The sequence below is a fragment of the Coenobita brevimanus genome, chromosome 86, assembly GCF_032717465.1.
Source record: "Coenobita brevimanus isolate Jiangsu-jjx chromosome 86, ASM3271746v2, whole genome shotgun sequence".
Classification (NCBI taxonomy): domain Eukaryota; kingdom Metazoa; phylum Arthropoda; class Malacostraca; order Decapoda; family Coenobitidae; genus Coenobita; species Coenobita brevimanus.
The window spans coordinates 23,894,242-23,912,179 of NC_137039.1; the positions used below are offsets into that span (position 1 = coordinate 23,894,242).

The window sequence follows — 17,938 nt, forward strand, 5'->3', positions numbered from 1 at the left end:
AAGAACGAAGGAAAGAAAGACGGAAGAGGGAGTGTAAAGTCACTTCAAGACAGAAGGACGAGGAAAGAATGAAGGAAAGACAGAAGAGGAAGGAAGAGAGAAAAGGGCAGACACCCAAAGCAGCACTACATCGAGTGAGTGGATGGTGAGTATCCCAACCTACCACAAACCTTTACAACAATAAAAATTTCAATCAATTATTCAAAGTTTGACAGGGGACACGGAACTCGATAGGTTTTTGTCATACTTGCTAGTAAACAGACAGACGATACGGTGTACACATGGCTCATTGCCAGACAATCCTAAATACCTGTATCCATGTAGATCAGTTGTAAGCATAGGTATCCAAGGTCAAGTTTATCTCCAGCTAACGTCAGTGGAGCAACTTTTATTTTCTTTTTTTGAGGAGGGGTACACATGTCTAGAAACTGTTTTGTGGACGGGCAGGTAGCTATCGTCAAGTAACACCGCAGAATGTTTTCTGTCATTTATCCTCGAACTGCATGCAAGAATACGAAGACGTTATTGTGGCAGCTTCATAAACGTTTTAGAAAAAAGGTAATCCCATAATATAAGGACCCAAAAAACTTAACTCCACAGTATTACCAGTGTTACCATAAAACAGTAACAACTAAAGGTTACCGGTACTGTAGGTTTTTTAGATAGCTGCTATGTGGAAACTGTACTGTATTATCATACAGTAGTAATGACAGCTACAGGTTATTGGTACTGTAGATTTTCTGATACCTGTTTGGAAACTGTACAATACTGGGTGATCCCTAAGGAGACATAGGACCACCTCTTAAAAATTAAGAAGTGTTTACCTACCTTTGAATTCCTGGTGACTTTTTACAGGTGTACAGAAGTGCATTTTTAGGTATGAAGAGGATCCATCAGTATACGAGGAAAATGTATTTACATAAGAGATAGTTTAGGTGGACAATTTGCCAAGTCAGACAACCACAAATGTAGGCATTTCCTTGTAAGTTTATAGGTCTCACCATCTGCATACCTTTTTCCAATATAAGTACCATACTGGTAGTTGTCACAGTTGAACAGTAACTGTTTTACATAACATTTTAATCTGACCTTCGCCTATGGAGGGGATCAAATGGAGACGCTTTGGTGTACAAACAAGGCAGATGTGCTGGCCAATCAGGTTGAAGCAGGGAAGCCAATGAGAGTGCATCTATTGGGTCTTCCAATACAAATGTAAGCGCACATCACTTGTGTGAGCAGCCACGTCTCCTGTACTCTGAAATCAGTTAATAAAAGGCTGGTGGATGTTTGAAGAAGATGGTGCAGTTATTGACTTATTAAGAGATCACAGAGTGTTATCAAGAGCAGTTGACTGTCTTAGCTGTAAACCACGGTACCATGTAATTGCAGAACAGACAAGTATTTATAGTACAGTTCAGTGCATGCTGGACAGCCCTTAAGAAGGTGTGATTTCTGCATTTTAACGGTTAAGTTTGAACGAGATGAAGTGGTTAATGTTGGAGGGGAGTCTGGGGGATACAGCCCTCTGTTAGGATTTTTAAAGATTGATTTGCTCGACAACCATCTTCATTTTTATCTCAAAACAACAAGATACGATTTCTGCATTTTGAAGTTAAGGTTTGAATGTGCTGAGATGGTCAGTATTGTCAGGGAGTGTGGGGGGTACAGTGCATCAGACAAACTCAGATGCACTGTACTGTACGTAATTTAAAAACCATAAATAGTGGTGGAAATCTAACCAGAGGGGCAGTGAAATCTAACTGGGTAACTACAGTGACTTTTGTTCAGCTTAGGATATATTTTTTGAGCTGGAGAAGTTAAATACACTGTAGCCTAGATTATCCCCTAAATTAAGCAAATTCATCTGGTAGGAAGAAGAATCATTAGTAAGGTATCTTTGTAGGTTAGAGGTTATCTTATGTAACTGAGGTAGTCCAATGGTAAAACTTGAGGCCGGAGAGTGACTGAACAGATTCAGTATTTTTGCAGGTCTAGAAATCTTGACTTTGCTCTAGGAACCAGAACAGAAGCCCTCAGTATAGTAGTAGTAGTTGCACTATTATTATTATTATTTTTGTTATTATTGTTTAGTTGCAATCCCAGGCCCATCTGAATGTGAACCTAGTGGACCTCAGGTCAAAGATGTCCTTCTTCCACAGTCCACCATCCTCTACTGGGGGATAGGTAGGGGAGTGAAGGATGTTTGTGTAACCAGGCAGCCCAAACACCAGTCACATTAGTGGCACAACAAGATTTGCCTCTCCATCACCTCTTACTACAGTTAAACATGATTCATGCATCTCCGTCCAGTCTTTCACTTTTGTTGTTTTTTTAATCTCTGATGATAAGATGTTATATTTTATTGAAACTTTTTTAATTACAATATTAAAACTGTCAGTCAGTCCTGTATTACCCCCTTCAAAATTTAGGGGTCTAAGGCTAGGGTAACATAATCCAGTACAGTGCCAAGGTGTTGATGACCTTATTAATAATGTGTGTTCTAAATCCACCAGTCACCTTTTGGGAATTAAGGTCATACCATTAGTCCAACTGCAGCATTCTAACCACTGGATTGTCAGATGCCTGATAATGATTTTTATGTAGCTGTTGTATGAGAATGGGCTCTCATTTTCGTAAACTCATGATTTGTATTATGGTATTATTATTAGTATTTATTTATTTATTTTTTGTACAGATACTGTATTACAACTTGGTGTTACTTTAACCTTACTATTGTACACTTTTGTTTTACTGAAGCAGTATTAGGCCGTAGAATTAAACAAACTCTAGCTAGCAGCTTTGTCTGTTCAAATAATGTACAGGTACTAAAAATCAAACATTATATTTCAAAGGACATCTCAAATCCAGTACAAGTATGCACCTCTTAATGCAATACAGACCCACTTACTTATGCTCCTTTTTGTTGCTGACCCTCCTTTGGAATGTGGCATCCTAATATATTTCTCTCTTGATTTCAGGACAAAAAGAGTTGGTCAAAGACCACAAATACTGAGCGGGCACAAGAATATTTTGATGTTGCCTACCCACCAGTTTATGGATCGAGATGGCCTTCAATACGGTTAGCTCTTCAATCAAAGCAAAAATACATAGCTGTCATTAACAACTTTGCCAACCATGAGGGGATTGTAGAAGAATTTGAGGTATTGTACTGTACTGTACAAATTCTTTATTTTCAGCTGGGAAGATAGGAGTATTATGTGCAGAGTAACACAAAGTTTTTTTAAATGTTGTAGGTGATGAATATATAAATAAATAAATACTGTGTCCGACATTTCATAATCTTGTCAATATTTTATACAGTACTGTATATTGCAGTCATCTGTGCACTGAACAGATGCTGTATTGTTACTTAGATGTTCATATGTTGACTTTAATGCTCATTTTTAATGCCTTTTTTTATTGTAGCATTTATACTTTTCTATGTTATATCCATCTCTTAATTAGCAGTTTGATAGAAGTCCATATAGGTTACATTGAAGCATGAAAAGAGATTCTTAGGATTTTTTCAAGTGTCACAAATTTTAGTGTTCTGATTACCCTTATAACTTAACTACAGATAAATGGAATGACGTATACAGTAAAAGTCCAATTCTTCGGCATCCAATTCCCCGGCAAATCTGACATTTCGGCAGTTTTGAGAAATAGTCCCATTTACGAAAATCTCTGATCGTTCGGCAGATTTTCTGATTTTTTTCGTCCCCTCTACTGCTGGGGACTTCTTCCAGCAGTAGCAGACTCCAATCAACCCGTTCTTTTGTACATATGTAAATAAGGAACCTACTATAAGTTTAGGTAAGTGCATGTGAACTTGTAGGCCTACTGTATCATTACATTTATATACAGTATGTTCACTACATTCTTTATTTTTCATATTCATGTATAGTACTGTATTCATTACAGTATTGTACAGTATCAAACAGTAAACAGTAATCTCTCCAAACACATTTGTAATGATATGAGTAGTGATGATAGTGTTCATCGAAACATATAAAGTACTGAGTGGGTAGGGTTTTTGATAATTCGGCAATTTTGATTTTTCGGCACTTGCCTGGTCCTATAGATGCCGAAAAATCGGACTTCTGCTGTATAATCAACTGTCATTATTATAATAGTGTACCTGTAATAATAATATGGTACTGTTACAATGGCAGGTACAGGTAGACCTATACTGCATATAGTTTGATTGAAGATGTAACCTGTATTACAGTACACACAATCTCTTTCAACATTTTACTCTGGCAATGATGAGGATCCCACATATAGTGGCAGTGTGCACCCTGGGTGGGCAGCAGCAGCATCAACCTAAGAGTCAGACCTGCATATATATCCTGCACCTTGCCATGAGAAGGATCCTAGTCCAACCCTGGTGAGGCATTGTGTACCACATGTGTGTGCCATTCCTACGCAATGTATTTGCTCTACTTCACCTGTAGGATGGCCCCTCAGAAGCAGTTGCTCACCTGCAGTGGATGGGTCAATTTGGCCCAACAGACTGGAGTGAACCGACAGTAACATTAACATTAAATGGTATTCTTACTGCCACTGGACAGCTTTATGCAAAATGAAAAGTACTGTACATTTAGTATTGAAATGGGTTAAGGAGGGTTGTACTTTTTTTTTTTACAACTCTGGGGATAGGCTTCAAAGCCTGCTCTCAAGGCCCAGTAGTCCTCCTACAGCTTGGCGTCTCTGGTTCAGAAAGTATCTTTTAATATAAATAAAATCATCTGGTGTAAAAAAAAAAAAAAAAAAAAAAAGTTAAAGCAGACCACATAGTGAAGGGTTTAAACTATGACATTTTTGTATATTTTTTACTTTCACATGCACATTGTGAACAACTGCATAATATATCTGTTTTTCTACAGGAACTTGGGGCAGTGGATATCCGATACAAATATAAACGCTGTGCTGAGCGAATGAGGACCAGAAGTCAGCAACAAGATCTTCAGAAATCATGTAATGAAGCTAACTCAGCTATTTCCACAGATGACAATGATCAGCAGCCCATCAGACCTTCACTTATAGAGGTGTTATTCTTCACATTAACTTTATGAAGATTTTTCCTACATGTTTTACATACCTGTAGTTCAGTAACAGAATAAGACAGTACCATACTCGGTGTCTTTAACTGTTCCATTGTACCTATTTTGTGACTAGCACTGCATTGTAGTTAGTCTTTTGTTACATTTAAGAATTCAAGCTGGAGTGATAGCAATTTTAACCCAAGTTAAAATGGACGGAGTATAATTAGTACAGTAGCTGAATTGTATATTTACCAAGTCCTTTTGCACAACTACATTCACTCATGCATACTGATATTTATGAAGGTACTCTGAGCTGAAGTTAGTGCTTTTTTTTTTTTTTTTTTTTTTTTTTTTTTTTAAATGCCATGGCCCCTTTTTTTTTTAGCTAAGGACTTAGGTATTGCCCCTGGCTAGAGGACTTAGGTTTGGAGTGTGTAGCACTTTATGACCGGATACCCTTCCTGATGTCTACCAATGACCCTTGGGTGGACTCAAACCTCCGACCCTTCAGTTGGAGCGGAGTGCTCTAACCCACTGGGCCACTGCAGCCACATAAGTTAACTCCTTCTACCCAGGGATGTTTTTGTAGTTTTCCTGCTGTTGAATTTTTTTTTTTTTAATTTTCTTGAATAGAAAAATGCCTCAGCAGTGAAGGGATTAAGAAGGACTATAACCACACTAATTTGAAAAGTCTCTCCAGTATGTGATACCATGAATAGAATTGTCTGCTAACAGGAGATGTATAGTACAGCAACTGTATTAATCAGTTTGCAGTAGAACAGAACATCATCATCATCATCATTACTTTTTTTTCCCATTGTAAGGATGTGAGGTGAGGTAATAATAATGATAATAATAAACTGGTTTTTTGTTTTTCAAAAGCACAAGTTCTTCGTAAGGAATTCACTAGCTAATGACATTCATTGACACACTTACAGTCACAAGAATTGCAACATCACTCACATACATTACAAACTTCATCAAAAGAAAAGAAAAAAAAAAAAGCAGCAATTAAACCCTATAGTCATCCATCACAACAGTTCTTGCCAACTCTTAGTATCTTGAAAAGGGGAAGGCTTTGAGCTGCCCTTAAAAAGATTCAGCAGATATCCAGTGCCATATGAATAATGGCAGTTTATTATATAACTTATGGGCTATATAGGAGAAATCCTATTACAGAAAGATGACTGATGAACAGCTGTAGGCTCATCAAGGATCGTCTTCATCACACCTGTGCTGCCAGCTGAAATTTTAACAATTCAGCAGAATGCTTTGGTTTGTCAAACTAAAAAGCTTGGAAAGTAATGAGACATGGTTTGAATTCAGTTCTAGCCATTACTTGCAACCAGTATGACTCAGGTAGAAATTGAATGGTTGAGGTTCTTGGGAGGAGGATGTAGAAAAACAAGGAAAACAAATGTACAACATGAGAGTTTGGAAACTATCATTAGCATGCGCAGTGAAATGGGTAGGACACTTATTCACACATCATCCAAAACATCTATCTATCTATCTATATACCTAGGCTGCTTCCCCCAAGGAAAGGGAGGTAGCCGAGACAGGACGACTCACTCTCCATTTACTCATCCATTCAAACACATTCATTCGCATCTTAGCCCCAAAGGGGAGAACGGACAGATCCTCACCGCATCACACCGCACAAGGGTCAACTGCGCAATGCAAGCAGTGACATCCACAACAGGGCCCGACAGCAGAACTGGTTTACCCCTGCCACATCATAACAGACCCATCCCCTTACCCGCACCTGACCTGACTAGCTGATCAGACCAAATGCGGGAGAATATCCCCTCAGGGCTGCGTCATCACTTATTCATTCACAATTTCTCTCCATTTATTTCTGTCACGCACAGCCACTCTTCCTTGCTCAACAGACATCCCTCTCGCATCCAAAACATACAGCCAAAAATTTTCAGTAATCAGTTGCTCTCATCTCCTTCAGCTTGATGATGATGAGATAGCAGCCCTCCAGAATCAAGAGCCATTGAGCCGCTACCCTGAAGAGTACCGTCAGCGCATTCTGGCCAAAGGGGGAAGTTTTGGCACAGCCGATGTAGATTTCACAAACCGCTTAATCACCCCATCTGAGGGTGGTCTTGGTGGAGGGAGCAGTGGTGGGGTCATGATGGACTATGTTCCTTCTACTAAGCTGAAGGTGAGAAGAGTGACTGATTTTCTTTATGTACAGTTCCAGACATACTGGTACCAGTAAATATTGATTTTCTTCAGGGTGTTAAGTAAGACAGTGAGTAAGGACTTTCACAGCATATCCAGCATTTTTTTCAGAATATTTTGTAAGAGTTTCTTAGTTGTTTGATTAAAAAGTGGAATGATATGTTTGTCTGCATCTGTAGGAAAGGAATAAGAGGTGGGTAAAGAGATTAGGAAAGGAGATTTGTGAAGAAGTGATGAAGAAATGAATTTGGAAGAAAAGGATTATGCTATTCCCAAAATGAGAAATTGTTTTGGAAATGGGTGAAAAAATGTAGGAATTAATGTGAAAAAAGCGAAAAAAAATTTAAAGGTGAAAGTAGAAACATGTAAGAAAAGGAGAAATAGAGTGCAGATGAAAATGACTCTGAAAAATTGCTGGATGATGAAAAACTGCTGGATGGGAATGAGCAGAGCAGTGGTAAACAAGATTGGGATATGGTGCCAGAGAATGTGACAGTGACAGACATGAAACAATTTGGAGGCTGAAGAACAGAAATGCATCAGGTGTTGATGAAATAAATAATGAAATGTAGTGGAGAAAGTGCAATGAACTATTTATGGGAAATATGCCAGAAAGTCTACATGGGTCAGATTCTGTCAGTAGCAGAAATATCCTGATTGTACCTGTGTACAAAAGTAGAGGCGACCTAAGTGAGGGTAAAAGTTAGTGAAATAAGTCTTCTCAGTATTGCAGGAGTAGTGTACGGTATGTAAGAATAACGATCGAGAAGAGATAGATATCAGAATGTTGTATAAGTGATGAACAGACTAGTGTCCAGAGTGGTAGGGGTTGTGTGGATCACATATTTTGCAGCAAGGCAGATAGTTGAAAAAACATGCGACAAGGTCATGTGGAATGCATTACAGAAGTTGTAACGTATGTAGCTTGTATAAGAGTAGATGAGTGAGTGAGTGCCTGGTGGTCTAGTGGGCGATTAAGACACTCCAGTTAGATTGAACCTGTGAAAGTTTATATCCAAGGGGTGGTTGGGGTGTATTGCTCGCTTAATGCCACTCAGGGATGAGTGAGGCTGGTCACTCTCATCTTAAATGTCAGGACCAACTTGCTAGCCCCAGGATTCGATGCTCTTCATGAGGCAACACTGGTTTAGATGATGGAAATATAAGTATATAAATACTGTGTATATATATCATCATCATCATCATCAGCCGTTGAGGTCCACTGCAGGACCGGCCAATCCCTACCGAAGCAGGGACGATACAGCCAATGTATCTCTGCCCAGTGGCTTAGGCTGTCTGGTAGAGACTGTATGTAGGGTGAGAAGTGCTTGTGAGTGTGATTGTAGTGTTGTAGTAGCTTTGGATGTGTGTGTAGTCTTTGAACCAAGTTTAATTGGCCCGCCTTAAGCCGATTGGGTGCAAGCATACTAGTGTGCGACACTGGTTCAACCACAGCACCCCTTGTGTCTGCCAAAGTAGCAAGTGGCTTGGTGAACGCTTTCCCAAAGTTTTTACAACTCTGGCGGGAGGCGAACCCGCGCTCACCAGCGTGCAAAATGCATACTCTACCACTGTACCACAGAGGCTCCGTGTATATATATATATATATATATAGTATGGTCTAGAGAAGGGAAAGAAGTTGTATGCAGCTTTCATGGATTTGGAGAAAGCATATGACAGGGTGGATAGACAAGGATTGTGGAAAGTGTTAAGAATATATGGAGTAGATGGGAAGTTGTTGAATGCTGTGAAGAGTATGTACAATGGTGCGAAGGCTGCAGTGCGTGTGGATGGTGAACTAAGTGAATTTTTCTCTTTGAAAGTTGGGTTGAAACAGGGATGTGTCATGTCTCCATGGTTGTTCAATCTGTACATGGATGGGGTAATAAAAGAGGTACAAGGTAGGGTAGTGGATGTTGGAGTGGCCCTGATGAGAGAGGATAGTGTTTGGAAACTCCCTGTACTGTTGTTTGCAGATGATACTGTGTTGTTGAGTGAAGACGAAGGGGAGCTGCAAAACTTGGTGGATGAGTTTGGGAGAGTGTGTAAGAAACGGAATCTAAAGGTGAATGTAGGGAAGAGTAAAGTGATGGTCTTTGAGAGAGGTGAAGTCAGTGAATGTACAGCGAGGTTGGATGGTGAGGAATTGGAAAATGTGAGTACGTTTAGGTACTTGGGTAGTGTGATGAGTAAGGATGGAGGTTTGGAGGGTGAAGTGCTTGAAAGGGTACAGCAGGGAAGAAAGGTTGCTGGTTCTTTGAAAGCAGTGATAAGAAACAGAGAAGTGAGCATGGAAGTGAAAAAGTTACTACATGACAGTATTGTGATACCAACTCTAACGTATGGAAGTGAAACTTGGACGTTGTTGGAAGGACACAAGTCAAGAGTGAGAGCAGTGGAAATGAGTTATTTAAGAGGAGCCTGTGGAGTCACATGGAGAGACAGGCTGACGAATGAGGATATAAAGGAGCATTGTGGTGTGGATGTGGATGTGATAGGAAGCGTTATGAGGAACACACTGAGGTGGTTTGGCCATGTGGAGAGGATGGAGGGTGAAAGACTGACGAAGAGAGTGTATGTGAGTGAGGTGGAGGGGGGAAGAGGGAGGGGGAGGCCGAGGATGAGATGGAGGGATGGGGTGGAGAGGTATATGAGAGAGGGGGGTGTGAGTTGGGAGCAGGGCAGTGAAATGGCGGAGGACAGGGCGACTTGGAGGCGATTTGTTTGTGGCCACCCCAAATGGGAGTGAGGCGTCTGGCAATAGATAGAGAGATAGATGGTCTAGAGAATATTTGTATGATGTTTTGCAGGACCTAGAGGATATGTGCGTTGTTTTTGCAGGGTTGAGAATACCCTTTTTATTTTTTAAGGGTCTAGAGTAGTGATTCCTAGACTGTGTGCCACCATTATCTCCCTAGTATGCCACGAAAATTTGCTGAAGATGGAGATTTGGATAATTTAACTTTTAAACAGTCATTGCCCTTAATCTAGGGCGACTGTTTATTGCGATAAAAAATTTTGATTCTCATTAATGTGAGCAGCCTCTTACTGGACAGCTTTTGGACTGTCTTCTTGAAAAATTATGTGCTGGACTCATAATAAAAAAGAAAAAAGGAATGATGTGCCTTAGAAATATAATTCTTATTGGGGTGCCCCATATAAAAAGATTTGAAAACCATTGGTCTAGAGAATTCACGTATCTATATCTGCTGTATATCTGTCTCTCTTTTGCCAGATGCCTTAATCTCATAAGGAGTGGCCACAGACAAATCGCCTCCATGTTGCTCTGTCCCCCGCCATTTCACTGCCTTCCCCCCAGCTCACATCCCCCTCTCGCATATACTTCACTCCATCTCTCCATCTAATCCTTGGCCTCTCCCTTCGTCTCCCCCTCCCCCCTCCACCTCTCACATTCACTCTTCTTATTAGACCCTCGCTTTCCATCCTTTCCTCATAGCCAAACCACCTCGGTGTATTTTTCCTAATGCTCTCTGTCACATTAACATCCACACCACAGTGCTCCTTCACTTCCTCATTTGTCAGTCTATCTCTCCATGTAACTCCACATTCTTCCCTCAAATAACTCATTTCCACTGCTCGCACTCTTGACTTGTCCAAGCATCTCTAGCATACGTTAGAGTTGGTATCACAATACTGTCATGCAGCGACTTTTTCACTTCCATGCTCACTTCCCTATTTCACATCACTGCTTTCAAAGAACCAGGAGCCATTCATTTTTGTTGCACCCTTTCAAGCACTTCATCCTCCAAACGTCCATCCTTACTCATCACACTACCCAAGTACTTAAAAGCACTCATATTTTCCATTTCCTCATCATCCATCCACTTTGTACATTCAGTGACCATTTCTCTCGAAGACCATAACTCGACTCTTCCCTACATTCACCTTTAGTTTCTGTTTTTACGCACTATCCCAAACTCGTTCACGAAGCCATGCAGTTCACCTTTGTCGTAACAATACAGTATCATCTGCAGACAAGAAAATATGAAGAGTCCAAATGCTGCCCTCTGTCATTAGGGCTGCTTCAACCTCCACTGCCTTACCTTGTATTTCTTTTACAGAAAATTCATACATGTTGTTATTGCAGGGTTTCAAGAAGTGGATAGAGAAGACTGACTTTTTTTTGTTTTTAACCCCTTCTTTACCGACCCCTCCCCCAAATGTAAACATTACGTTTACCCCCCATACCGACCTGATAGCTCCCCCTCCCGTAGTGTGAGGGGTAGTGTATATTTTTTGCCACATCAAAACTATTCACTCTTTTTTATTTGTTTGTATACTGATGATCACATAAACCCAGCATGATGTTGGTAATAAAAAAAATATTATTAAATAAATCATTATGGTACATAAGTTTACATATCTTATGCTAAAGTACTGTTACCCAGGTAACTACAGTACAAACTGGCTTGAAAAAAATGTCCTGCACAGATGGATGGCTTATTTACGTACCTTGTAAGCTAATCATGAAGTATGTGGACACATGTGATGGTGATGGCGACCTTGATCCACTTGTTGCCGAGAGTGCAGCGTCACTAAGCTCCCTACTATTTTCCTCCTCCTTCCTCACTCACATCAACTTCGCTATCATTTTCAGGATCACAGTCATTTACTGACACATCAGACACTGCTGCATCATCATCTGATACATCTAAATAAGTATCCTCATGAGGAATAAACTCGTCACTATCGGAATTTGCCAGAGATGCCATGAGAGAAAAATATCCTGTACACCCTCTCTCGTGGTCAAGTGCGTGGTAACTAACTCTCTCAGGCAGGCCAAGGGGTGTAAATTTTGCCGTATGTCAGCAGAAAATATAGTACGATATCTGTAGTAGAAATTATAAATAAAATAATGATTGGTCTAAAAGAGGTTACATCACAGATGAGTGAGCAAGCCATTGGTGCCACCGCAACTCAGTCATGATGTATCTTATGAAGTCAGAATTCGTCAGAACTTCGTCGTCAAAACACAGAGCTGTTGCTAACACGAGGTCCTCAGAAACAGCCTTATCGGGCTACCCTGAGGCCCATAAGCTGCCATTCATTAGAGGGTGTACCAGCGTACAACGGTAGCGGTTCCGGTATCTCACGGGTGTTTACTGGCGATGTACGGGGGTACATCAAAACACATTTTCGGTAAAGAAGGGGTTAATGTATCCACGACATTTAATAATGAGCACTTATGCATTGTTGTTGCAGGGTCTGGAGAATTGGATAGAAGAGACTGATGTGTTTCACCGGGCCAGCCAGGGGGATGCAGAGATTGGCTTGAAGGTGGAGATACAGCAGGAACCAATCAGTCTTCCTGAGACGCTCAAAATATACACGTTTAATAAAGGAGACATATCAGAATTTCCACGGGTAAGAATCACGTTTTGCCAGGCATGCAGTTATAGGGTTTTGAGTTTTCCTTCATTCTAGACTCTACCTCATCCCATCCTTAGATGGGAAAAAAGTCAGGATGATGATAATAATGAAGAAGAAGAATCATAGCACAGTACTGAAGAATTTAGTACAGTTCCAGTATCAGGCTACTTGTTGCCTGATAAATCCTGACTAAATGATATGTTCATTGAAAGAAGGTTTTCTTGCAGCCTTACCTTGACTCTGGTGAAGTCCTGTCTGACTTAGTTTTACATTTTGCTATAATGTTTACTTGTGATTATTTTTCTTACTTTCCTTCACTGCTTTTCCACATGTAGAATATCTGTGAAAGGAAACTGAACATTATAACTTAGTTTTTATTCCAGTATTAGTGTAGTATAGGTTTATATAGTACAAGTTTTGACTGAGTATTATATGCTTGAACAGTAGAACCTCATTGATCCATACTCATTAATGTTACAGGGGGAATTTGGGAAAGGCTTATTACTGGCAGCAGTTGACTCATCCATTCTCAGCAGAAACATTTTTATTTTTACAAGATTTTCATTATCATCATCATCTATTTCTTTGTTGACCCATGAGGAGTGTAGGAGCCCGGGGCTAGGCAAGTTGGGCCAGACATTCAAGATGAGAGTGACCATCGTCACTCATCCCTGAGTGGCATTATGTGAGCAATAAACCCCAACCACCCCTTAGATATAAACCAACACAGGCTCAGTCTGATTGGAGTGCCTAAATTAGGCTACCCACTAAACCACCAGGCACCATAATTTGGTTGTATGGTTACCACCCAGCATAGTAAGTGGTATCCTGGTGTACAGGAAATCATTTGACTTGTCATGCAGTGTAGAGTCACCCACAGGCAGAAAGAAGAGGAAAGAAAGACAAGAGGAAGGAAGAAAGGAAGAGAGGAAAGGGCAGCCACCCGAAAACAGCACTACATCTAATGAGTGGATGGTGAGCGCCCCCACCTACCATGTAAAAGGTTTATTATCATTATTATTGTCTTCGTCATCATCATCCCAACCTTGTTTCCATTCTTATCGTTGTTATTGTAACCCCTGACTCATATGGATGTGAACTTGATGTGGACTGTAGGCTGAAGTTGCTTATGTCAGGCAGCTAACCATCCTCCTGTTGGGAGGTAGGGAGGGATTTAAGGAACATTTGTATAAACAGAAGAGTTGTCCTATTATATTGGTGCCTCCACATAAAGGTGCACCTCTCCAGTATCTCCACTCTTATGAATGGGATGGGCGGGATCTAGAAACAGTAACAGAAGATGCAAAAGCTGAAGAAACTATGCCCAGAGTCAGAGGAGGAGTGGTAGGCCAAGAGAGAAGTGGATGGATACTTTATAAGAATGTGCCAAAAAGCAAGGAATGGAAATTTATGCTAAGGAAGTGACAAGAGATGGAAGTAACTGGATTAAATGTATACAAAGTAGTGCATGACAAGAGTTTGGTACCTCCTTTTTAATATAATAGCATAACTCATATCAGGTGTATGTGAAGCACATCTTTTCCACAAAGAATACATATACTGTAGAATGTGTAGATAGAGATGCTTGTGAGATGGATCCAGGATTTAATGGGTTGAATGAAACATGAATGATTGTGTGAACCATTTTGTTAGGTATACTGTTATCAGTTCTCCCACTTTTAATGATTCTTATTCTTTATTTCTGGATTCTACCTTACCCAATCTTTTAATGTTGGAACATGGGTTAGGATGCTGCAGTTGCTGATAGAATATTATCTGTTATTAATTACACTCAGCCAAAGTTGGACCGAGAGCTGGGTGTGCTGGATCACTACTGCATGGATGGTGCATCAGTACTGCCAGTGCTGGCCTTGGAAATGCAGCCAGGTCAGACTGTTCTTGACCTCTGTGCTGCTCCAGGCGGAAAGTCACTTCTTGCCCTACAGACTCTTCTGCCCAGTAAGCTCTTAATATGAACCACAGTATAATAGTGTATAACAGTACTAAGGCAGTTAGAGACTAGTATTATGTTTACATATTTTTAGGAGGCCATGTGTTCAGTTAACATTGTACCATGTATGTTTGTTGTGTGATGATTATAGTAACTTGAATAGCCACAGAGCATCAGAGAACCTAGGGGAGGTAATTGTGGTAACCTGGATGATGTAGTGGCCCTGTATCCTAGGGTAGTGCATGAATAACCTGCCACAGGCTCAATGGCCTGGTTAAGAATGTGAACATTATGGCCAAGTGCTCAGTGGCATTTGCCTTCCACCTTCACCCGTTTTTTGTTTGCAGTAGCTGGGGGTAGGGGGTTTCAAGAATACTCCCCCAGTATCCCTGCTTGTCGTACGAGGCGACTAAAAGGGTTGGTGGTGGGTTAGTGCCCCACCCCATAAAAAGAACTAACTAAAAAAGCGAACAAAGCGCCTCGGACCCGGACGGACCATACGTTGACGACTAAGGAACGGACGAAGGACATTCTTAGGGTGGGAACGTGGAATGAGAGGAGTGAATGATGAAGTGAAAGAGAGAGAGATTGTTCAGGTGCTTGAGGATGCAAAAGTGGATATATGTGGATTGACTGAAACTAAATGGAGAGGTGAAAGGGTGAGAGAGTGGGAATATGGTTTAGGTATATATATGTGCGGGAGTCAATGAAAATGAGACGGCAAGAGAGGGAGTATGTCTGATGATAAGCAAGAAGTGGAAGGAGAATATAAGAGAGTATGGAACAGTGGGTGCAAGGATTGTATGGGTGAGGAAAGTAGGTATACAAGCGTGGGCAATTGTATGTGTGTATGCCCCGACAGAGGATCGAGTGGCAAGAGTGAAAGATGAGTTTTGGGTGAGTGTAGAAGCGTGTATGGACAAGTTTGAGAGGAGCGAGAGAGTGCTGTTGATTGGAGACATGAATGGCAAAGTTGGGAATGTACGAGTGGATGGAGTGGTTGGTCAGTGGGGTGTGCCAGCTGATGTAGATGGGAATGGAAGTGCTTTGGTGGACATCTGTGCTTGTAAGGGGTTGGCAATAGCCAACACCTACTTTCGGCATAAGATGATCCACCGGTATACATGGAGAGTAATGAGGAGGATGGATGGTGAACTTGTTGAACGAAAGGCAATGATAGACTACGTGTGTGTGGATGAGCGAATGAGAAGACAAGTGTTGGATGCAAGAGTGTGGAGAGGGTGGGGGAATGGAGTCTCGGACCATCACTTAGTGATGGCCAAGGTAAAGCTGCAAAGAAAGTGGTTGAGGAGATGAAGGGGAAGACAGGAGGAAGCAACTCCTGTGAGAAGAGTGGAGAAATTGCAAGATAGTGAGAAAATGACAGAGTATAAGAGCATAGTGGAAGAAAGACTGGGAAGGTATGAGCTAGAGCAGATGGAAGGGGTGGAAGACGTATGTAAGATATTCACGGAAGAGATATGCGCAGCGTGTGAGGCGGTTTGTGGAGTGAGGAGGAGATGCAAGGGTGTGCAAGGGACAGCATGGTGGTATGATGAGGTGAAACGAGCTGTGGAACAAAAGAAGAAGGCATATAGTGAATGGTTAGCGAGTAGAGGTAGGGGAGAAGATGAGAGAGAGAAGAGAGAGGTATATGTGAGCAGGAGAAGGGAGGTTAAGAGACTGGTGAAGGAGAGTAAAAAGAAAGTGGATGAAGAGTTTGGGAGGAATCTGAGTGTGAAATGGAGGGAGAGTAAGAAATTGTTTTGGAAGGAGGTAAAGAAAGTAAGGCAGTGTGAAAGGGGAAATAGTAGGGGAGTGAAAGATAGGAATAATAGATTGTTGGTGGAGAAGAGAGAGAATCTGAAGAGATGGAAGGAGCACTTTGAGGATTTGTTGAATGTGGAGAGTGAGAACAGTGTGAGTATAAGTGGTTGGGGAATGGCTGAGAGAAGAAGAGATGAGAGGAGGGAGGAAGAGATCAGTAGGGCGGAAGTAGTGGAAGCGATGAAGAATATTAAGTTGGGAAAGGCCCCAGGAATTGATGGAGTGTGTGGTGAAATGCTTAGGTATGGGGGTGAGATTGTTGTGGAGTGGATATGGAAGTTGTGTAGATTGGCTTGGGAAGAGGGAAGGGTTCCAGAGGACTGGACATCAGGTATAAATGTTCCTTTATACAAAGGAAAAGGAGAGAGAGAAGTATGTGGTAACCATAGGGGTATTTGCCTTCTTAGTGTGACTGGTAAAATATATGGTAGAATACTCATTGATAGGGTTAGGCATGTGACAGGGGAGCTAGTTGGAGAAGAACAAGGGGGATTTAGGAAGGGAAAAGGGTGTGTAAATCAGATATTTGTTCTAAGATGTTTAGTGGAGAAGTATCTAGAGAAGGGAAGGAAAGTATATGCTGCCTTCATGGACTTGGAGAAAGCTTATGACAGAATAGATAGGCAAGGTATGTGGAAGGTATTAAGAATATATGGAGTGGAGGGGAAATTGTTGAGTGCTGTGAAGAGTATGTACGAGGGAGCTAGGGCTACCGTGCGAATGGATGGTGAGCTGAGTGAGTTCTTTGATCTCAGTGTGGGACTGAAACAGGGGTGTGTGATGTCTCCATGGCTGTTTAATATATACATGGATGGGATTGTAAAGGAGGTGCAGGGTAGGGCAGTGGATGTGGGGGTGGCTCTAATGAATGAGGGTGAGATTTGGAAGCTTCCGGTGTTGCTGTTTGCTGATGATACAGTGCTGTTGAGTGAAGATGAATGAGAGTTGCAAGGTTTGGTGAATGAATTTGGGACAGTGTGTAGGAGGAGGAATCTGAAAGTTAATGTAAACAAAAGTAAAGTTATGGTGTTTGAGAGGAATGAAGTCAGAGTGTGCAGTGAGGTTGGATGGTGAGGATATGGAGAATGTGAGTGCATTCAAGTACGTGGGTAGTGTGATGAGTAAGGATGGAACTTTGGGGGATGAAGTGCGTGAAAGGGAACAGCAGGGAAGGAAGGTTGTTGGTACACTGAGAGCAGTGATGAGAAATAGGGAGGTGAGTATGGAAGTTAAGAAGTCACTGCATGATAGTATTGTGATCCCTACCCTGATGTATGGAAGCGAGGCATGGACCTTACAAGAGGGGAACAAGTCAAGAGTGAGAGCAGTGGAAATGAGTTACTTGAGAGGAGCATGTGGAGTGACGTGGAGGGACAGGTTGACGAATGAAGAAGTGAAGGAACGCTGTGGGGTGGATGTGGATGTGGTTGAGAAGATTAGGAGAAATACACTGAGGTGGTTTGGACATGTGGAGAGAATGGAGAATGAAAGACTGACTAAGAGGGTGTATGTGGGTGAGGTGGGGGGAGAG

At 41.4% G+C, this 17,938-nt stretch overlaps 1 protein-coding gene across 1 annotated transcript in view; it reads left to right on the forward strand.

The window, feature by feature from the left end:
• Positions 1–324: 324 nt before the first annotated feature.
• Positions 325–17,938, forward strand: part of l(2)10685 (5-methylcytosine rRNA methyltransferase l(2)10685) — a 37,426-nt gene continuing 19,812 nt past the window's right edge. The window contains exons 1-6 of the mRNA XM_080280795.1: positions 325–558; positions 2,979–3,161; positions 4,887–5,048; positions 7,006–7,218; positions 12,462–12,623; positions 14,426–14,588. Coding sequence (XP_080136921.1) covers positions 475–558; positions 2,979–3,161; positions 4,887–5,048; positions 7,006–7,218; positions 12,462–12,623; positions 14,426–14,588 — 967 coding nt within the window. The 5' untranslated portion in view covers positions 325–474. The remainder of the gene's footprint in view (positions 559–2,978; positions 3,162–4,886; positions 5,049–7,005; positions 7,219–12,461; positions 12,624–14,425; positions 14,589–17,938) is intronic.